The sequence below is a fragment of the Copidosoma floridanum genome, unplaced genomic scaffold, assembly GCF_036245765.1.
Source record: "Copidosoma floridanum isolate Cflo_tuat_1 unplaced genomic scaffold, Cflo_Japanese_pri ptg000019l, whole genome shotgun sequence".
NCBI lineage: Eukaryota > Metazoa > Arthropoda > Insecta > Hymenoptera > Encyrtidae > Copidosoma > Copidosoma floridanum.
The window spans coordinates 3,509,467-3,531,508 of record NW_028321896.1 but is presented as its reverse complement, the minus strand read 5'-3'; the positions used below and the strand labels follow the sequence as shown (position 1 = coordinate 3,531,508).

At 43.5% G+C, this 22,042-nt stretch overlaps 2 protein-coding genes across 3 annotated transcripts in view; one reads left to right on the top strand and one right to left on the bottom strand.

The window, feature by feature from the left end:
• The first annotated feature begins 1,592 nt into the window (after positions 1–1,592).
• On the top strand, positions 1,593–5,950 carry Lim3 (Lim3 homeobox protein). The gene is made up of 7 exons (XM_014349479.2): positions 1,593–2,468; positions 2,994–3,168; positions 3,359–3,561; positions 3,666–3,858; positions 3,937–4,097; positions 5,101–5,298; positions 5,718–5,950. Exons 1-7 carry the CDS (start codon positions 2,123–2,125, stop codon positions 5,948–5,950), a joined length of 1,509 nt encoding a protein of 502 aa, XP_014204965.2. The 5' UTR covers positions 1,593–2,122.
• A 3,129-nt stretch (positions 5,951–9,079) lies between these two features.
• cnn (phosphodiesterase 4D interacting protein centrosomin) overlaps positions 9,080–22,042 on the bottom strand; it is a 27,948-nt gene continuing 14,985 nt past the window's right edge. For both annotated transcript variants that reach the window (XM_089593508.1, XM_014349555.2), the window contains exons 3-13: positions 17,803–18,014; positions 17,552–17,723; positions 16,923–17,470; positions 16,649–16,837; positions 16,227–16,580; positions 13,971–14,078; positions 12,035–13,480; positions 11,718–11,942; positions 11,424–11,627; positions 11,097–11,328; positions 9,080–10,035 (exon numbers count right to left, since the gene is read on the bottom strand). In XM_089593508.1, coding sequence (XP_089449634.1) covers positions 9,818–10,035; positions 11,097–11,328; positions 11,424–11,627; positions 11,718–11,942; positions 12,035–13,480; positions 13,971–14,078; positions 16,227–16,580; positions 16,649–16,837; positions 16,923–17,470; positions 17,552–17,723; positions 17,803–18,014 — 3,908 coding nt within the window. In that variant the 3' untranslated portion in view covers positions 9,080–9,817. The remainder of the gene's footprint in view (positions 10,036–11,096; positions 11,329–11,423; positions 11,628–11,717; positions 11,943–12,034; positions 13,481–13,970; positions 14,079–16,226; positions 16,581–16,648; positions 16,838–16,922; positions 17,471–17,551; positions 17,724–17,802; positions 18,015–22,042) is intronic.

Below are 22,042 nucleotides of genomic sequence, written 5' to 3'. Positions count from 1 at the left end.
GCACTATATGTAACTATTGTTTGCCGTCGACTCCTCTTCAATTTCTCCGTCGTTAATTTTCATCGCCTGCCGATCCCTCGCGGTTCCTTGCACTCTTTCATTCCCTCCTTTCTTCCGATGCGCAAAAACCGACTTGGGAATTCATCGGTCCCTTTGTTGGGTTTCTGCACTTTGATGTATACCTTGCACCGATTATCGCATGCCAAGGCATATACATTATACTCTTCTTTTTCGCATCGAATCGCGTATCCGCGAGAGATGGACAGCGCCATCGCAACGCTTTGGATCGTCTGTCCGATGATACACGAAAACTCTCATCTCAATCTTTTCCATTTCGGGGATGCTTGTATTTCTCTGGAGGCTCAACGAACGCGAAAAAATTGTTTCACAATTCCGCGGCACGGATGAGACACGTGTATCCGATTTACCCCTACAAGAGTACAAAATCGTGCGATCGGTATAGGTACATACGCACTTTCTCAATCGAAATATAGGAGCGCTCGAGCGTTACATCGTTTCGTATCAGCGACCATACACGAGCACTCGAGCTCAAGTCCTCCTTTTGAATTTTTCATCCAAACCTTTTTTTTTATTTATTTTTTTATTTTCTTTGTTCTTTTATCGGTGTACTTCAAGCAAACGATTGAAACCTCGCGCGTGCAGTTAAGGGAAGATAAGGCACGTTTATCGGAAGGTCAATTGATGCGTAAATCGTGACAACTGACCCAAGAGCAACGAAAATATAATACACGAGGGAAATGTCATGGTGATATAAAGTGTAACGATTGCACAATGTAAACGTTATTTGTAAAAGCTTTCACTCTCTGCGTGTATGCAGTTGTTTGCCCGTAACTGTTCTGTTTAAAACACCAACGATCCCATACGTAATCCCATGGTTAATTCCATGGTTAATCCCGTAAGGGATGGTTATATAGATGTATTTGCGGACGACACGAGTCTATCAAAGTCCGAAAAAAAAATCTGTACAAAAGTATACTAGTGAGGACTAAGTATGCACAGCTAGGGCGAAAACTATGTTGGCCCGGATAGACGTTCCAAATCCTCCACTACAGTATTGTTCTTTTTTTCCCTTATCACCACACGATCGGCAAACCATGACACCCCGCGCCAAGAAGAAGAAAAAGTCCATGGGCATATATATATATATAGAGGGAGAGCGCCATGCTGGTGGAACGAGGGCGGCTTCGAGGCCCCGACGGCCAATAGCACGGCTCGGCGGGGGGGTTGTTTCGCCGCACCGACCAATGGGCGCCCGAACCCCATCCCGCCCCCCGCCGCCACCCTCGCCACGTGCGCACTCCGATGTATGTCTGTCTATACTCTCCTCCGTCCCGTTTTCGTGGCTCTCTCTTTCCTGCCTTTCTTCGGTGGCAGTCTCGCGCGTGCCACCGTCGCCGAAAGTCGCGCGCTCGGCTCTCTTTTTTCGCCTCCACACGCGAACATTGGTGCCGGCAGTGTCAAACGACAGCCACACCGATCTATAACCGTATATAATCGAAGACAGAAAAAAAGAAAAAAAAAAAAAAAAAAAAAAAAGAAGCGCGATTAACCTTCGATCGTTATGTGTATATACGCGTGTACACGCACGCGCTACGGTGCCATTGATAATGAAAAGTGATAACGACGCGCGTGACGCGGAGTACACGTATAGCCGGAGCGACTACGGCGTGTATAACGGAGATAACAAAGGTCAGCGCTGATTTTCCGAAAAAATATTTCAAAAGAACGACTGTGTATTTATACGGCCGTGTGCGCCGTGGGTCACACAATGGAGGCCTCCCTGTCAACGACGCTCAGCTCGTGCGTGTGTGCGGGCGCATAGAGGGACCCGATAAGACTCGCCCCCACCTCGCGCAGTGATACTTACACGGCCGATAAGTCGACGCGGAGTTCGGGAAAAAAAAAAAAAGAAAGAAAAAAAAAAAAGTTTTGTATACGCCAGTGGTGTACGTCGCAACAGTGTGTACTGTATAATAGGGTGGAGTGTGTTGAAGGGAGGAAATAAGCCGGTGCAAGGATAACACGAAGGAATTTAATTATATGTAGATCGACGGGCAGGGCGAGCTATGAGCTTTTCGGTACCCGTCACCTCCGAGGCAAGATGATAGGCTTCGAGTTGCACGAGAGCGGCCACCGCGCCCGCCCCGGCAACGTGCTCACTACGCCCCAGAGCAGCCCCGAGTCGCGACGTTGTCGCCCCGACGCCCTCAACTGCTCCAACTTCAACAACCATTGCGACAACAGTAGCTCCAGCAGCAGCAGCAGCAGCAGCAGCAGCAGCAGCAGCAACGGTAGTAACGGTTGTGCTGGTGGTAATTGTTATTGCGGTGGAGATAATAGTGCGACGGCACCGAGTTTCGCCGGTGGTGGTCCAGGGATGCACCCGCTCGAGCAGCGTCCAGCGGCCGAGCTCGGCCTCCCGTCCAACATTCCAGATTTGCTCTACTGTAAGTTGACCAACGGTCCTCGAGCGACATCCCTACCCCCTTTCTTTTCTGTCGTTTTCTCTAAATTGTCTTGCGAGGGCATCGTTGGCATACACACATGGCTATTGCCAGAGGGATACACCTGGTGACTAATCGGAAAAACGTACACGAGTAAAGTGAAAATTGTTTGTGCCCAAAACTATATTTATCGCGCTGCGATGAGCCGATACACATTGTACAATCGACCGATATTTGCTTTTATGAGTCAGAATATATATATACATACTTGTAAAACAATGTATTTTTACATTAAAATATTATCGAAGGAGAAGGTACAGAAGGTACTTTTTCCGTCGCCTATACACGGGGGCTCGTAGTTTTGTTTCAAACATCATCCATGCAAAAACCACGAAAGTGGAGGTATGGTGAAAAAAAAAGGAAATAACATAATGACAATATGTAAATATACATCACATGGTATATACATATAGGATTGATTGTTGGAGTCAATATGCGGTACGATATGATTGTTGTGTGTCGTTGCAGCGTCAATACCAAAGTGCGGGGGCTGTCAGGAGACGATCCTCGACAGATACGTGTTCCGGGTGATGGACAGGTGCTGGCACGCCGGTTGCCTAACGTGCCGAGACTGCGGCGTCAGACTGACGGACAAGTGCTACGCCCGCAACGGCCACGTCTTTTGCAAGGACGACTTCGTCAAGTAAGCATTAACTTTTTTTTTTTTTTTTTTTTTTTTTTTTTTTTTCCATCCCCTCTCTATCTTGGCATCGTGAATTTGAAACAATGATATATCGTTGAATTACCGCGATGATGAAAAAAAAACACGCACACGTAAAAACTCGAGCGAGCGATAATCAGAAGGTAAAATTGGTTGGCCGCTGGTGTGGCAGGCGTTTCAGTACAAAGTGCGCTGGCTGCGGCCAGGGTTTGGCGCCCAAGCAGGTAGTCCGCCGGGCCCAGGATCTCGTTTACCACCTGAACTGCTTCTCCTGCGCCATGTGCTCCCGCCAACTCGACACCGGCGACGAGTTCTACCTCATGGAGGACGGCAAACTCGTCTGCAAGCCCGACTACGAGCAAGCCAAGGCCAAGGGTAATTATATACACATATACACGCACACATTGCGACCTGTCGATTGTTTTGCGTATGGATGACCATTCAAAAAAACGTACGGTACAATGAGCGCGTTTTTGTAGAATTGGCGGACGGGGGCAGCATAGACGGCGAACAGCCGAACAAGAGACCGAGAACGACGATAACGGCCAAGCAGCTCGAGACCCTCAAGATTGCGTACAACAACAGCCCGAAGCCGGCGAGGCACGTGAGGGAGCAGTTGTCGCAGGACACGGGCCTGGACATGCGCGTCGTCCAGGTTTGGTTTCAAAACAGGTGAGGGTGGATAGGGTATACTTGTTTTTTTTTTTTTTTTTTTTTTTTTTCCCCCTTCATAACCCAATGGGTGCGCAGGAGGGCGAAGGAGAAGAGGCTGAAGAAGGACGCCGGGCGGACGAGGTGGACGCAGTACTTCCGCAACATGAAAGGCGGGGGTGGCCACTCGCCCCGGCACGACAAGCTGCTCGACAAGGACGAGCTCAAGGTCGACCTCGACTCCACGTTCGGGCATCACGGTAAGGCGACTTTTTGTTGTAAAATAATGGCCCAACGGGCAAAATCACGGCCGTGTAATTGATAGGCGGTGAATTTTCGCCAAAGTTTTGCCGGGAGGCGAAGGGACGCCCGACCCTCGCTCAATTATTCAGCGAATCGGTCGGCTGCTGTAAGTGCACCTGCGCCGGAGTTTTCGCGGGGGTCCGAGATTTCAGGAAATATTTCCCCCTCCCGAGCTTTTACGCCTTTGTTTTCCGAAGGTACATGTTATACCTTGTACCCCACCTATTATATAGGGTACACCTATACATTGCCCGTTCTATTATTCACGGCTCGCCGGCAAAGAGTCTTTTTCTTTTTTTTTTTTTTCATTCACTTAATTCGACCCTGTAAGCTGTATCGAAAGGAAACAACGTGGAAATGCGATATTGTTTAAATAAAAAAAAATTAAAAAATCACGTTTCACTTTAAATTACATAGGAAAAACATGTATATTGTAATTGCATCTTGCATAAGTGATGGAGCAATTTGGCGCGGCACTCGCGGTAATGAATTAACCGATGGGGACGAAAAAGAAAATGGACACGGTTGACGGGGACGCGCACGCGAGCGGTAATTATTCATACGGGGCCGATGGTAATATTTCCCGTTCGTGACGCTTTATCATCGAACAACACATTATCGCGTCGAAGCGGTAACGTACATATATAGAGATGACGCCCGTCTGATGTATCAGCTAATGCAGCTTTGTTTTGTTTTTTTTATTTTTTTTTTTTACTTCGTGTATACTATACACTCGTACGCTTTGGTCGAGAATTTTTATGATGGGCCGAATAACGCTTGCTGGTTCATCGCATGCGAGTTGCTTCGTTAGCTTGAGAGCTCCTCGCGCGTACCGAAGCCCTCGATGGTTGATATTGTAAATTTCGTTGCACGTGAATTGTTTCCATACGAATTATGTACGAAGCGATATTATACCAATTATCTTGGATGAAAAATCATAATTGCATTGTACCGGTATAGATTTGAGCAACGACAGCTACGGCACTGTGGTTAACATGGGCCTGGACGAGGGCGCGAGTCCCGGAGGCGGGGGTGGTCCACCCCGGGGTTACTTGGGCGCGGCGACGCCGCCCTACCTGTCGACCTCGAGGTCGCCCTCGTTGCCGCCCCAGTTCCCCTACCCCCCGGACGCTGGACTCTCCGTTTACACGACCCTTGGTAAGTATACCTCTACTTTGCACACATAATTTCATACACAACAACACTTTCATCCGAGGAGGAGACCCGTTCTCACATTGTTTATCGTTTACTTTCACAACAACAAAAAACGTACCTCTATTCCAACTACTGACGAATCGGATGATAAAATTTAAAATAACAAATGGAAATTCGAGTGCTTGGTTATTATTTATCATATTTCCACCGAGAGCTTTGCTGTTCCACATAATGTTTTTTTTTTTTTTTGGTAAACATGTATTTCGAGCCTCGAACGATTTAACGGTCCACCCAACAAAATGACACAAACGGGGGAGGAGCCTATGATGAAACCTCCCCCTCACAACACCATGCAAAACCCGTAAAAATGAAAAAGCCATTAAAATGTAATAATCGGGTAAAAACGATTTGCCCTTTGGCAGGTGGCCCCGGCGGAATGGTGGCCGGTCCGACCTCCGACCTGAGCAACGAATCGAGCGGCGGCGGGGGAGGTAGCAACGCACCCAACAGCGGTGGTGGTGGCAACGGAGGAGCCGGCGGTGGTGGTGGTTACCCCGACTTTCCACCCTCGCCCGACTCGTGGCTCGGCGAGCCACCGCCCGCGCATCCCCCGCATCCCCCGCACCACCCGCACCACCCACGCTACCCCATATAGCCCAGCGGAGCGGCCCTGCTTCTCCACCATCATGTTTTGCTTTATGTTGTTGTCATCATCATCATCGTTATTGTTATCATCCTCCGTTTTCTTCGACTACCCCTTAATGTTCGTTTCTGCGTTTTTGGCGACGACATTGGGGAGGTACTCGCGCCGGTGCTGCTCCCGAGCATAGTCGACGGCTCCGTTTGGCCGATGGCGTCGCTAATAGCTAGTGTGGCCTGCACCCGAGCCCTGCGGAGAAAAACAGCGCCGAGGGTTCATGGTATCATTCAGCTTTGCCGTACTTGATACACCCACAAGAGTGCGTCCGATCGTGCGGTGGGTGCACAGCCACCGGCAGCACCGGCATTCAAAGAGGAGCCTGTACAGTACCGGGACGAGAGGGATCAAGTCCTACTCGCTTCCCAAACAACTACTCGTATATACATAATTACGTCATACCTAGATTATACATACATATATTTATGCAATGTAACACATGGGGGAAAAAAATTGAGACAAGGAGAAACTAAGGTCCCATGCGTTCGTCAAACACACTGTTTCTCTTTCGTACGTAAATAATGCATATATATATATACATACGTGTAAAACAATTAGGCATCGTCGTCACCTGTACATATTACGCCCACATTAGCGATACGTGTAACTTGTATATTTAGGGAAGATAACGGCCCACTCTGATTATACAATACGTATACGTGTATACATGATATGCGACGTATTTTGAATTACATACGCACGGACACACACACGAGCGCGAGCAAATTCGCCGGATTTGCCATTAGCAGAGTAAATATAATATAAATTCACGCGCGCCGGGGTTCATGAACTCTTTGTGGGTCGCTGAAAAAAAATTTTACGGTACACGTGGTTTTCGAATCGTAAAACAACAAATGTGCAAACGTGGATGGGGTACCGGTTATTTATATATGTATACGTGTACGTTTGCACGGAGTACAGCGCACTTTTTTCGACTCTCGAGTGTCCATATATGAAACGTGCAACGCAAAAGTATAACAAATAAACGCGAGATATTTTTCTTTCCCAGGGTGTATGAATGCCACGTATACCTCGCTGTATAAACACACGCAACCATCACAAGCTCGATGTAAAAAACAAAAAAAATAATCAAAAAACTGTACTATACGTAACGCGTCTTGGCTACACTTGCGTCTTTACACTGTAAATCCAAGCGTGTTAACGTACAACTTTAAAGTGTGGTTCACCAAGTGCAGGTTAACCAGTTTTACCAGAATAATTACTTTTGAATGGTATAAACCAATGTGGGAAAGCTGTGGAGTTGAAAAACTTCAATGCGTTCACAAGTGTGTAAAATCTGTGACAGAAATATTTTACTCTCCACAGCCTTCGTACGTCAATCTTTGGAGAAAAAAAATTGTTTAGTTCAATAGAATAGGTGCAGCAGTTTACGAAGCATCGATTCGATTGTTCTTGATACATTTATCAAGAATATTATAATGCATTCGATAAAAAACCGAAAATTCAACTAACGCTTAAAACGTGTACTTCAACGCAGTTGGATTTTACAGCGTATGGTTGATCAACAAGTAAATTTTCTCCCGCGCAGTGGATACAACATGTATGTATATTGGGCGTGATTATATTATAAATTGTTGTAGTAATGATCAGAGGGGAGCACGAGGGACAAAGATACTTTCGAGTCGGATCGTTTGACGCCGTCCCTTCTTTGTCGAGTGATCGAAGAATATATAGTATGCCAGTACACCCGCACACACCTGCTTGTATAGTGCACACGTTTATATAAACATATACGTAAATATTGAAAATTGATTGACCACTCGGTGATTTCCAAAGTGTCGATCGCAAAATCCATTATTGGATATATATATATATATACATTTTTTTTATCGTTAACGCGATAAACGATTATTTCGAAAGATATCAGAGGGGCTTCGATGGCAGAATTTACTTTTTATTTCTTTTTCTTGTTGCTGTGAATTGATTTTATGTACAAATTTTTCAAGCGATTTTTGATACCCTCGTTTAGCGCCAATTTTTCATTTGTGTATATAAAATAAAAAAAATAAAAAATAAAAAATAAAATAAACCAATACTCATGCTTAATAAAGATGTAAATTACGCAAAAGTCGAGGAGTATACTTATAAGTAGAATGTAATCGCAGCGACTTCGTGTTGTCTTCATCCGCCATATTTAGAATGTAAGAGTCACTTGTAAATATATATACACTTCAGCTTTAGAGCCGATTTTATCGTCACGAAACGAATAGATATATCATGCGATTTTGAATTTTTTTTTCTTTCCTTCACCCACAAATTTTACTTTACACTGGAAGTACTATACATAGGATTACAGGGATTTGTGTAAAGATAAAGAAAAAGGAAAGTACGAAGCTAATTCGCTAGTGTGTGCATACTCTCGTGTGTACACAATTTGCAACGTATACATAACTGTGTATGTCAAAGTAGTGTATTATCGCAACGATTATTAAATTTTTGAGATACCTACACCATTGTTTGACAAACGAAATTTATTCGAATTTGATTGTTGGTATGGAACGTTTATAAATGCACAAAATCATTTGATCGAGAAAAACAAAACTTATTGCAATTGCATCGAGTGATGTATACGTGTGATTTTCATGTTCAAACGGAACTTGTGCACAAGGGATAAGTATAAGTAATGGTAAGAGAAAAAAAAAAAAAAAAAAAGAAGAAGAAACAACATTCAATTCAATTTATATGAGTGAATAAGTAAAAAGAGAAATCGTTTTAAAAGATTCGAAATAAAAAGATTGCAATGATGAATATAATGTATTAATAATAGGCAATGAATAGTCCAAATATTCGTTGAGAGATTGTAACACGATGCGTCACTTATTGTAAATGAACGAGCAAAGAGGGGTTGTTGCGTTGGTAAATATGCGCTATTCGTGTCTTGATCGAAATCAGTTATTACGGATCTTTATATTATCTAGTCATCAATCAGTGATAATAAAGATTTATCATAATCAGGTATATACATGCGTATGTCGTTGTTGATTCATTATTCCCTATCCCCAATACAGTATTTATAATTTTTTAAACTCACATTTCAGGACAAGGAAATACAACTCCAAATTATAATTCAATGAATGAATGGCACTTTATTAAAGATTTATTTACAGATGCATTCTTCTTTTGGTAAATTGTAATTTATATACAATTTTGGAAAATCTTTGTTTCTTAAGATGCTTCAAATCAACAAAACACGTAAGGGGTACGTGGTTAAATAATAATCCATAGAAAGAAATCAGTACCTGTACACTATCGTAGATAAAATAAGAACAAGTCGAATGTACTACAAAAATTTTAAGAACAAATCGTCATTCAACTCGTGGAAATACATAATATAAATATATACATATAAAGTCCAATGTACATCTTCAATTGACATCTGTAATAACAATTGATGTAGTTTTTAAATATTTTTTTTCTTTTTTTTTTTTTCGTCGTCTTATTTTAGAAAAATTTTCGTTCAATCTTGTAAAAATAGGTTCTATAAATATAAGAATACGAAATCTCTGCTGCTGAGAATTGTACGTGTAACCAGTTCACTTGAGTTGATTATGTCAACCGACATAAATATATAGAGTAATCACGTGCCAACGACAACGGGCAGGTGGTCGAGGAGCGTGGAACACGTGTTTGAAATGAATACAGTCATGGATTCGAGAATAGAGTACATAAAAAAGATAATACCCCATCGGTAAGTGTTCGTGGACGTTGTCGTCGTCGTTGCTTATTCAACGCGTAAGAGCAACCAATAATGCAACCGCGCAATCTGCAACTTTCTTTTTTTTTTCGGTTTCGACTGTTAAATCCTCAATTGTCGCGAGGTTGCGTTTCTTCGTAGTTTCTCGTCTTCTTGAGTATGTTTTTTGTGATCATTAGCTGTATCGCGATGGCTTTTTCGACGCTTTTCTTGTTCTTGTTGGAAGCCGACAAATGATGAAACGTGTCCTCCAGAACTCGCTTTGTTCTCATCAACCTCCTCTTGAGAGCGACATTCTCTTTTTTAAGCGCTCGCACTTCCTCGAGACCTGAACACGGAAATAAACGATTATTTTCAAGTTATCAACGAGAAGGAAATGATATTTGCGTACGAAAATAAGTAGTTGAAATTTTTTAGCAAGCATTCATCATTCCTTGATCTATCGAAAAAAATGGTTCGTAATAGTTCTACACGAATAAATTATGGCTGAATACTATTTTCATTCAACTGTTACTTTGTACTGTACGATCATTGCATTTTTCTTTAGTATGTGGCAAAGCGGTAAAATTAATATTATACACGTATAGCGCTGTAAATAAAATGGTGCAACACTGACGAGTATTTTCAAAAGGTTTGAAAATTGTTGGAATAAATAATTGACATGAATCTTAATCGGCATGCAATGAGCTACTACTGAACACGTGGATGCTTGGATATTACGTTATTTTTGTCTGATAATATTTAACCAAAAGTTCTATGATTTTCGCGAACAGTAGATTGTACTGAGGAAAAGTGAAATTGAAAGTAATGAGTAATGTTATTACAATGATCATGCAACAATGCATGACACGTGTTATACAGCGTACAATGAACTATGGAACATCGAAACGATAGTTGTGACGTTATAAAATTAGCGTGCTATAGCTTATACGCAACTCGCGACATTAGCCTGCCAAAAGCTTTTAACAATCAACGAATTGGAGTTTGATACATACTATAATATAAAAGCCCACCTATAAAAATAGAAAAAAGTTGGCTGTGAAGTATTCCGTGTCTCAATTCACAAAAGGTGGTGTTTATGATAGTGTGTTCATAGTGGTAAACTCGCAAAATTGAAAATAGTTCTTTTGACAGATTATAGGTAACGTGCTCGGCATTTCTGTGCATCAAGCTCAGCAATGTGAAAGGTCGAAGCCAGAATCATTGGTTTACCAATGTAAAATGGGTATTGTCCAACTCTCGAGACAGCGCTTTATTATACTGCTGTGTAGCCAATTATCAGTAGCACACAAGTGTAACCAAACTCTGTCGCACTATTCGAGAGGGGCTATGAACACACTATAAATCTAATAAAATCGAGGGCAATAATCACGTGGTGAATATAATTACTTTCTGCACGTAGTGGGCTATTGTTGTCGGTGTCTCGTTGTCCGGGATTGTTGTTGCAGGTGTCGTCATCGCTGAGCATATTGTTCATGGACTCTGTGACCTTTAGGGATCCTTCGTACGGTTTTGACGATGTACCCGCGGTGTCGCTTTCAATGCCGAGATCCGGAGAACAGCTGGACTTGCTGCGCCCACTCGACGTTTGGTAAGTCAAAGGCAACCAATATCGGACGCACTACAATAATAACAAAAAAAAAAAAAATTAAAAAAAAAAACACTCCATTAACATGCAAAACATAAGTGTGATTAGTAGTTGACTTTCATACGTACGTTGTAAGCGTCGTATTCGCCGAGGATATCGTCACAGATCGACTTTGCCCCGACGTCTGGTGGAATCGAGGATATTCCGCTGGAGCTTGGAGCAGAATCACTCGCCTCGCACACAACCACGTGTCTTCGCAGTTCCTTGTTTGTCGCCTCGAGCTCTTGCAATCGGGCTCGATGAGATTCGTTGGCTTGATTCAAGTCGGTTACCTGTTACACACATAACCATTGTTGCGTTTCAGAATCGCACATTGCGAGAAATAATATGATGGTAATGTCAACAATGCACATGTCGCTTACCTCCTTGTGAAATTTGTCTTGAAGATTCCGAACTGTGACGCCGTAACGATTCTCCGATTTTCTCAGATCTTGCTCAAGCCTGAGTTTGTCGTTTGTTAGATGGGTATTTTCTACCAAAATTTGACTGTTCGTCATGGTCAACTGGTCCAAATCTCTCGTGAGCTTAGAAACCATCGCATTCGATTTTGCAATCTCATCCTCCAACTGTTTAATTTTCAGCCTCATCTAGAAAAACAAAACGAAAAACAAAAAAAAAAAACCAAGTTACAGCAAGAGTCAACCGCAAAATCAAAAATTAGACCCCATTCGAAATTTACCACTTCGTTATCTTTGTTAAACGCAAAGATCATGTCAGCTGTTTTCTTATCCATCGTCTCTTTGAACTGCAACAGCTCTTCCTTCTGCTTGGTCAGCTCGAGGGCCCTGCCCTCCATCTCCAGAATTTTATTCTCCAGCTGGAGTTTCCTGGCGCTGTTCTGCTTGCTCTCCTTCTTAAGGGAGTGGCACTCGTGAATTTTCTTCTCCAAGGTATTCTGCAGCTTCTCGCAGTAGAGACTCGACTTTTCCAGCTTGGTCAGCAGCATCGACAGCTTGTTGTTGACAAAGTCGTCGCCGAGCGTCTTCATCAGCTCCCTTTTCAGGGAATTCAGCTCGGAGCACAAAAAGTTGTTGATGTCCTTGAGCTCGAGTATCTGCCGATTGGCGTCAAAGTCGGTCCCGTCGCTCTGGCAAGAATTGGCCAGCCCTGGCGCCGAATCTCCCGAGTCCTCGGAGTCACTGCGTTTCTTTGCGTACTTGAACAGTCTCGCTCTAGTCACCTGGAATTTCCGCCTGATCTCCGGTAGGCCCATACGCGCTTGCGAAACCGTCCGATCGGGCTCCGAAAAAGTCTCCGAATCCGACGGAGTGGACAACTGGTTCTTCGAGTCCATCAAGTTGTCGGATTTGCTCTTCCTCGCCGATTTGTCTAATCCAGAGGTGCAGTCAAGCTCATCGGGCTTGATGCAGTCGAGGGTGTTGATAAAGTCCTCGGAGAGGAAGTTGGACTTCATGAGGGCATCGTAGACGATCTTCTTCTGCTTGCTGTTGACCTTGGCGCTCTGCTCCCTCAGCATCTCGTTCATAAATTTGACCAGCTCCTTCAAATGTGTCCTGAGCATCTCGCAGTACTTTTTGTCCTTCTCGACCGAGGAGTCGCACCCACTGACCTCGGCAACGCCAATGGGACTGCTCGGTTTCGAGACGACATTCAGCCACTTGAGGTAATCCACCTTCTCCTCCAGCTCGGCCTTCTGAGCGAGCAGCTTGTGTATGTAACCGGTGAGAGTCGACGCGTCGACGCTAGTCTCCGAGTCGGCGTAGTTCAGCTGGACAATGTCGTCGGTGAGCGTCACCTGGATGCCAATGTCGTTCAGCTCCTTGATCAGGGCCCTCAGCTGCAAACTCGCGTCCGTACTGTCCGGACCACCGCACTGCGTGGCCGTCACGTAATTCTGCAACTTGGCGATCTCGCGGTTCTTACTCCAGAGCTCGGTGTTGACCAACTGCTGGAGGTTGTGGGTCTTGATCTGCAGCTCTTTGCTCAACTCCTCGATCTGCCGGTTCTTGTCCTCGAGCTCGCGACGCAGCTCGTCCTTGTTATACTGTTCCTTCAGCTTGTCGTACTCGTTGGCTTTGTCCCGCAGCTCGCACTCAATGGACTGTTTCTCGCACTCGAGACACTCGATTTTCAGGTCTTTGTTTTCCAAGCGCTCGCGCAACTCCTGAACAGACGACATGGATTATGTTATTGCACCTCCGCTCGCCTTTCCTCGATTGCAGGAATCAATTGTTCGCGGGAGGGAAAAGTATAAGAAAAGTGGTGCTCTCAACGACTCGCGTTGCGCCCACGTGTTGTTAGCTGGGCCGATGCTCTGCTCGGGCCTTCAATTACATCCATTTGAAACGTGTACAAGTCAACGCTCTCTGTCTCTCTTTTTTTTTTTCTCCTTCCCCTCCTCTCTCGACGAGGCGGAAACTTTACATTAAGCTATTTATAGGGCCGGCGATTCACAAGACAAGCCCGGCCGGCAGGGCAAATTGACCGAGTGTTCTTTTGTGCTGTGCGCGCGGTGCAGCTTCGTGTTTGTCTAATTGTTATTCAATTCGCTGATTTTTACGTTATGTATATGTATATATATGAACGGCGCGACGTGATGGCTCCTTGGGCTTATAATTTGTACGCATACATGTAATTGGGATTCCCCTGCTTACCTCGGACTCGATTTTCGTTTGTTTTTCCAGCAAACTCTTTTCGGCCTTGACGGTATCGATTTGGTCTCGGAGATCGTTGATCTTGCTCTCCAGCTCCTCGAATCGTTGCTGCGCACATGAAATTATTCAATACATTGTCGACGCATCAGTAAAACGCAAGACACTAACGTCGGTTATCGATAAAAGTCGTTTTTATTCAGACAAGCATTAGTTTTCACAATTTTACAAATTTACAATTTCAAGGCGTAGGCATGGAAAATACGTGCAGTGCGAAAAAGAGAAGTAGATAAAACAAAAATATACGTTTACAAAGAGTACGAAACAAAATTAAAAAAAAAAAATAAGTTACAAAGTGTCAGTATTGGAAAGTTAGTGGTGAGGATAAAAAAAAAAAAAAATAAATAATAAAGCTTGAACGGTTGCAGTCGTTTTAGTTATTTTCGATCAATTTTTCGCTTTCTTTTGCCAACATCTTGGAGGTACAAGAGTAACAATGATTGGCTCCTAAAAGAAACAAATCAATTCCAGTGTGTTGAACGTCGTCAAAAATGTTAAATCGCCGCTCTCAATACTGTTAAGTTATACAAAAATTACACTCACACTCTCTAAAACTTTGTTTTGCTTATTTGTACAGAAATGTTTCACACAAACACAAAGCAAAAAATTTGGATGCATGAAACACACAGCTTGCAACCTACCTCCACTCGCTCTGAAGCGCAAAAGCAGGAAAGCATCGCCATTGTGTGTGTGTGTGTGTATATACGTGCGTAGTCTATTATTCTCTCGTTTATCTTATTCCAAATTTTCAATGTATAATTAGTCACTGCCTAGCACTATTTTATATACAATATAAGGCGTCGTTACAAAAAAAAAAAAAAAAAAAAGTATATAAAATAAATTATAATCGTAGTTCAACTGTTTCGATTGTTAATCGTATAAAGCGACGACCACAGCGAGTTATAAAGCGATTGTCGCGTCGATAACGTAAAAGCTAAATATCAATAGATCGAACGTTAGTTATTATGTTAAAAAATTTCGTTGTTTCGTCGTTATAGTTGCAAAGGCGCGTTTTTTCGTTGCGATACGGTTCGATTTTTAATTTAAGAAAAAAGGCCCGTTCTGGTGTCGTCTTTGCCCACGTGTATGGAAAACAAAAGTTAAAGCAACGAAACAACAATGAATGTCGAATTCGCGAGCACACGAGTCGTCGTTCGTCGATGCAAACTCGAGGCGATCGCTCGCTCGAGTCGAAGTGAATTTACACACGCGAGTTCCCCTCGTCGGGCAGAGCCTCTCGAAAAGCGTCGCGACGCCGACCGTCTTTCTCTCTGTCTCCCTCTTTTCGATGTTTATTAATAGAGTCGGGCCGAGGAGGCTTTTCTTAGTGAAAGTGCAACAACCGCAGATTGATAATCAACCTCCTTTGCCTCGTGCACAAATCAAGCGGCAAATGGCACTCGCTCGCCGCAACTCTCTTTGAGTATTACAAGGAGCAACTTACGGCTTTTTCTTCCACATTGCGCGAATTCGTTTTTGTCAAGAGAGCGAGATGGAAAAATTCGCCGATGGAGGTCTCCTTGGCGCACCGAGAAAAGGTACACCGCGCGCGCGTATTTATAAAGTGGCTATACGTTGTTCACGGCATTCGCGCCTTGGAGCGGTCGGGTCGACTGATGCTCGGATTGGCCCCGATAGCGCGCGATTCGCTACCGATTGCTCCGGGACACTGGTCGAAAATAGAAATCGGACGCTCGACTTGATTGGATAAAAAATATGCTTCTTTTTTTTATGTTAGAAATCTCGCCGCTGTAAAATTTTGTATTACAATGGTAAAAAAAAAATAAAATAAATAAGTAAAATTAACGCAAATCGGTCGTCTGGCAACAACTTTGTCCATTTGGCTACCAGCGTCGTTGGGTGTGCAAGCTTAAGCTAGGTGCGTGTGTGAATGAATGGGTGTGCGATGAAGCAGAGCAGAAAGAAAATACGCATGAACGATAAGCATCACGTATTCAGCGCTTCTGAAATTAGAAAGAAAAGAAGCCTTGAGCTTCTTTGATTCTCTTGCTCGCGAGGTAGCTTGTAAGCTTCATGCAAACTTTCCCATTCGTATGTATTATCTGATGCAATTCAACAGCAGTATGATACAACGAACAGTGAACGAAAACTCATCGTGGCATGCAAAAGCTATTGTTACAAGATTCAACGTTAGTTACGATTGTTTATCGTTTGAGGTATTGTAGAACGATGACAAACCTGGGCACTGCTGTCACGCTCGGGACTTTCGAGATACTCGCCGCTGAGCTTCTTGCGCACGGGCGTGCTGGTGATGCTGGTCCTGCTGGCCCGCGAATAATCGTTGCGCAGCTTCGAGAGCTCGGCTTCCAACTCCAAGATCCTCCGGTTTTTCTTGGTCTCCTGCTCCACCGACTGTTCGTGACGCTTCATGAAACTCTGGATCATCTGGAGGGCTTTTCGATTCTCAACTTGTAACTTTTTGTAATTTTTTTCGCTCTCCTGAACCGATTCCTGAGCGTGGTACAGCTTCAGGTTCAACTGTTTTTTCAACTCCTCTTGTTTCCTGAGCTCTCGTTCCATTTCCTCCAGCTCCTAAAATCATCACGTCGCATCGATTGTTCCAACACACGTGCCTCCAACTATTCCAAAATGATACCTACTTTTTTCATTTCCTGAGGATCCCTCCTGTCCAGATAACCGCACAAATCGCGTGTCTTGGCTCTTTCGGAACTCAGATCAAAGTCCAATGGGCCACAACTTCTCGTGGGACTGCACAGGCCGTACGTTTTACCATAGAGTTGTTCGTCGGCCAACGACAACGTCGACGAGTTGACTCTCGAGCCGTCAAACTACTCAAATGGCCAAGCCAAAAGATTCGTTAAACGATGCAAAAGAAAAAAAAAAATCATTGGATACAGGAAAAAAATACACCACCTTGGCCAGCAAATTGCGGTGCTTGATGTTGAGATCCGTGAAAGAAGCCTCCATCGCGATGATGGAGCTCCTCTGCTGGTCCAACATCTTCTTCCGCTTCTCCGCGACCGCCGAGACTTCCTCGTAAACTCTGCTCTTCTCCTCCAGCAGGGCATTCTTTTCCCCGATCACCTTGTCCTTCTCGACGACATCCTTCCTCAGCTGCTGGCACGAGCCCTCCTTCTTCAAGACCTGCTCCTCGAGCTCCTTGATCCTCTCGTTGAGCGCCTCCATCTCTCGGTCCCTCTTGAGCGCCAACTTCTCCTTGGATATGACCTCCGCGTCCAACCTGATCCTCAACTGGTCCCGCTCGTTCTCCACCTCTCGAGCCCACTCCCTCTCCTCGTCCAAGCTCGCCGACAACTGCTTCAACTCCGACTCCAGCGAGGCCTTGATCTCCTCGACCTGTTGCAGCTTTTCCTTGCACTCCAAGGCCTCCTCCGGCGCTATCCCGAACGTCTCCTCGAAGTACGCGGCGTCGTTCAGCTTCGCCTTACACTCCTCGACCTCTGCGCAAGGACAAACAAACACGGACAATTAAAAACAACAATCAAAAGGCTGAGGCAGCAGCGAAAATTGTTTCGTCGTACCTTTCTCGAGCTTCTCCGCCCTCGTGCGTTCCTGCTCGAGAGCCTCCTGGTCCTCGGAATGTTGCCGCTCGAACGACGACTTTTGCTCGACCACGAGTTCCATGGCCCTGGCCGCTTGGACGAGGAGCTCGTGCTTCTCCATGAGGTCCTTCTTGAGGCTTTCGTTCTCCATCTGGCCGAACAAACACGTGGACAATAAAGATTAAAATGTAAAAAAAAATGCGGGGCAGAGGAGGGGCAGGGGTACCGACTTTGGCATCGAGAGCCTTTTTCATGACTTCCTTGTCCGAGGAGTTGATGCCCAAGCGCTCGTCGAGCATGAAGATGCGCAACTTCAGGTTGAAGTTCTCCTTCTGGAGGAAGTTCATCTGCTCCTCGTACTCTTTCATGGTCCGGCGGGGGGCCCAGATTCCTTGGCCGCCTTCCATAAAGGACGAGTTTCCCGGCGACTTTACGTTCGTGTCTGGAAAAAAAAAAACACGAGGGTCGTGTCATTGCGGGTGCCGAGGGAGAGGCGCGTAGTGTTTACTATTGTAAACGGTTCATGGTTGCGTGGTATTGAATTTTCGGTTGGTAGGTACTAGGAAAAAATAAACGTTGACGCGATGCCGCTCATGTTGTTGGGAAATTGATTCGCAAGCGCCGACGTCAAGAGGCGGAAGATTAAAAAAACAAAAATAAACAAAAAAAAAAACAACACGTTGGTTAATCACGACAATGATCGGCCTGTCACATCTAGGAGGAATGGCTTGAACGTGTCGACGGATGGATCTTGGCAATTTTATTATAATTTGTTTCGCATGTGAATTTTACACGCAGTGGTTCACCACTTGGACATTTTTTTTTACATGTTTTATTAAAGTATTTTAAATAACACCAAATAAATCGATTACTAGCTTATACGTGGAATACACGATGATTGTCGCGTAAATAGTTTCGGTAAGTAAGTATGAGGTAGGATATGGTTTCCCATACTTAGTTGCGCCGTTCGTTTTTTAGCAAAATTAGAAGTTGAGATGATTTAAAAATTGTTAAAAATCAAAACTTAACATAAGCAGAATACAACGAATTAGTTCTTGTCCATTTTTACAAAGTCTAAGTCATCAGTGTGTTATTTTTACCATCCCAATGCATAATATTAGAAAAAAAGGGCTCTAAATATGTCTTTGATTAACAAAGACTTAGTACTCAACTTGGTTTAAAAAATCGACGATTTTATTATTGTTGAATAACGATTATATGTACCTACCACTAGGTATCTATTAATTAAGCTTCCAATATAAGTATCAGATGAAAGTATAAAAAAATGTATATATATTTTTTTTGCATGAAAGGGAATACTGGCCTAACCAGTGATCGGAAGGTTAATAATGATAAGGGGAATAGTTTAACTACAATAAAAGCGATATCGTGTCGCGTTAAATCGTACAATTGTTGAAACGATTGTCCCTTTATGATATTTGGTTTTAATAAATCTGAACTTGAAACCGTACGAAGCAAAAAAACAATAATGGCAAATAATGGCACCACTTGTAAAATCCATTGAATTGAGTAACTATTAATATTTCAAATTAGACGGTTATAAATAAATTTACCAAGAAATCCCTCGCACTTTCTCGACCGTACGTGTATTACTTAACGGCATAAATCTCTCGACAAAGGAACTCGGAAACGACTGAGCAAACCGCGACGTAAATCAACAACAATATAATTTAATCAGCCCATATACGTGAGTATACACGTATCTATATGCAGCTGCGAAATTTTGATCCCAAGCCAACAAACGAGCAAAAAATAAATCATCTCTCGGACTCTAATGGTTATGAATAAATACATATATATATATCAATGTACTACTCGAGTTGACACTGTATATACGAAGTTGGCGCGCGCGCGCATCCAAAGCTTTTTGCCTGCAGGTACAATAAATATTATAATATTCTCTGGTATCTCGGAATAAACAATCGAATCGTCTCTCGTGTTGGCGCTATTGCTCCAAATTTTTGAGACAACCAGGCACACAAATTTTATAAAAGCAGCTGGTCATAGAGCGTCATAAATACAGAGAAAGAGCGTCTGATCGTTACGTAACGGAACGGCTTTTTAAGCGAAACGACGACAATATAGCCCATCACCGGTCAATGAAGAATCAACGAGCGCGCAATTCACGCGCCAATAAAAGCTCTTGGATGCATATATACACATGCCTACTCGTAGGTATACCATATACGCTAGCAACAACGTCCGCAATTACCCAATTGAGCAAACGCGACTCTCTGGCTGGTAAAAAAAACACACGCAGTACACATCAACCCTCACCCTTTACCATATATGTACATGCACCCAAAAGACACACAGCGTACCCATGGAATCGGCATCAGCGGTATCGGTAAGAGCACAACCGATCGGCTCGTCGATTCTAACCCAAAGTGGCAGACCGTCGACGATGGGTGGGAAGATCATTGACGATACCGTCGAGCCGCCGGACCCCATCGCCCCGCAGGAAGTTGGCTCGGCTCGCAAGCTCCGCGTCAAACTTCATCTTTTACCACGTGACGATTTCGCGCGCGCAAGTGAGAGACAGTGGATGTGAGTAACTGATGGGCAAGAGCTCTCTTGATGTTTTATAAGGTGGTAGACTCGTTGGGGTAAAAAGTGGCACGCGACGGGCACGGGCTCTCGGCCGAGACTGGCTGGTTCGGAGCACAGCTGTGCACCTTTAACACGGCCATTGGTTGCGCGCGTGGTATTTCTGTATACCTGCAGGCGCGTGTGCCCGCTGATGATGCTCCGAGACTGACCCGTTCATATTGGTGGTATGTGCGAGGACGAGAGTAGCCGCTTTTTTTTGGCTCATGTACTTACAACTTTGGACTCTTTGTTGGAAATTGGCGCTGTTTTTGTTTTTCACTTGTTGCGATTGCGAAAATAAGTGTAGTATCACCGCGAGCTTTTTTTTATTTTTAAAAGAAGCAAAACGAAAGTACGGTATTTTTTTTATTTCTAGTGTTGCAAAGTACGAGGATTATGTTGATGCTTTTTACCATGTAAAAAAGAACCATGTATGATGCAATGAAGCACCAACTGAAAGCTCATTGAATTTTTTCCAAGCGAGTAACATAATTTATCGATGTGACTGACAATTACCGAATTTGCGATTATTATTGGTTATTACGATTAAATGCTTCACGTTCTTGGAAAATTAAAAAAAAAAAAATTATATTTTCCAGATCAAAAAAATTATCATATTTTCTACTCGAGGAGCAATAAATCAGAATCCGCTGTCCTCGAGATGTCGTGATTCACGCGATACACTTTGATTTTCATGCGAGGGATATACAAATCGACAATAAGAACAAAAAATTTATTTTGTTTGCGCTACACCAAATCCGGAAAATTCAATATCATCCTTTATTCGCTGTGTATATTCTACATCATATACTTATAAAAATGTAAATGTATACGAGAACCATAACTTGGGTGACAAAGGTAAAAAAGATCCATTGTTGTGGTACACACTCGAAAAGTTATCTAACGCAGTGGAGTAAGGTGAGAAGTTTATGTTTTTCTTTATTCGCGAGGTACAACGCTATATATTATGAAACCGATCGAGTGCGCACAGGTTACCGTCTCGGCGCGCGTGCTCCGTGAAGTAACACAGCCATATTGAATATCTTCCGCGGGAGATTCTTTACAACGAGATCTCTATACTCGTGACGTTTGACGTATCGATCGAAAAAAAAGAACAATTTTTGTAACTTTTAAACTCTAAATTGAGAAAATAATATACAACGCACACCTGCGTTTGGTATACTTTTTTTTGTATTTACTTGTTGTTGGGAAAATATAAAGATAAATCAAACAATTTCAAAACATCGAGTGATGAATGGTACATTGCGACGTGATGGATCATCTTGGCAGAAACGACAAGCCAAATGGCGAAAGCACAGTGTAGGTGTGCATGTATATCTGTTTCATCCCGAGTATTTCTGTTGAACTGGTGAAAAACCTATAGGATGCATTTGAATATCGTTTGGGTAAAAAATATTTCTCGATTTTCGAGTCTACAAGAACCTGGATATGTACATGTCGCATTAGTTTGCACCTGAAACATCACGAAGCGCTAAAAGATCAAACTGGACCCCGACTTTACCTGTGGGCTATTTACAGATGACACATTTAGAAAATGAGACAAGCCGAGACTGCCTTTATTTCGGTAAAGTGCACGTGTGCATCGTCACCTTCCATTTGCCGGGGGAGAAAGGTCCGAAAATAGACAAGTAAACATTATTTCCTCACCTCAAGCCAGAGTGCCACAAACCATCTGATTCGCGACTAATAGTATATTGCTCTCTGCTTCGATTATTCATCGGAAAAAAGTGCATTATTTTCGTATATCTACATGGATAAACCATAACTCAATAACCCATTTCAGCTCCGGGCGCCGACCGCAAACAGCCACACCTGTGATGAAAAAAAAAAAAAGAAAAT

Bases quoted from the DNA above. Each gene is read 5' to 3' on its own strand.
- Lim3 (XM_014349479.2), top strand. From the start codon at position 2,123: ATGATAGGCTTCGAGTTGCACGAGAGCGGCCACCGCGCCCGCCCCGGC. The intron at 3,169-3,358 runs GTAAGCATTAAC...CTGGTGTGGCAG, and splicing joins TGCAAGGACGACTTCGTCAA to GCGTTTCAGTACAAAGTGCG. The intron at 5,299-5,717 runs GTAAGTATACCT...GCCCTTTGGCAG, and splicing joins CTCCGTTTACACGACCCTTG to GTGGCCCCGGCGGAATGGTG.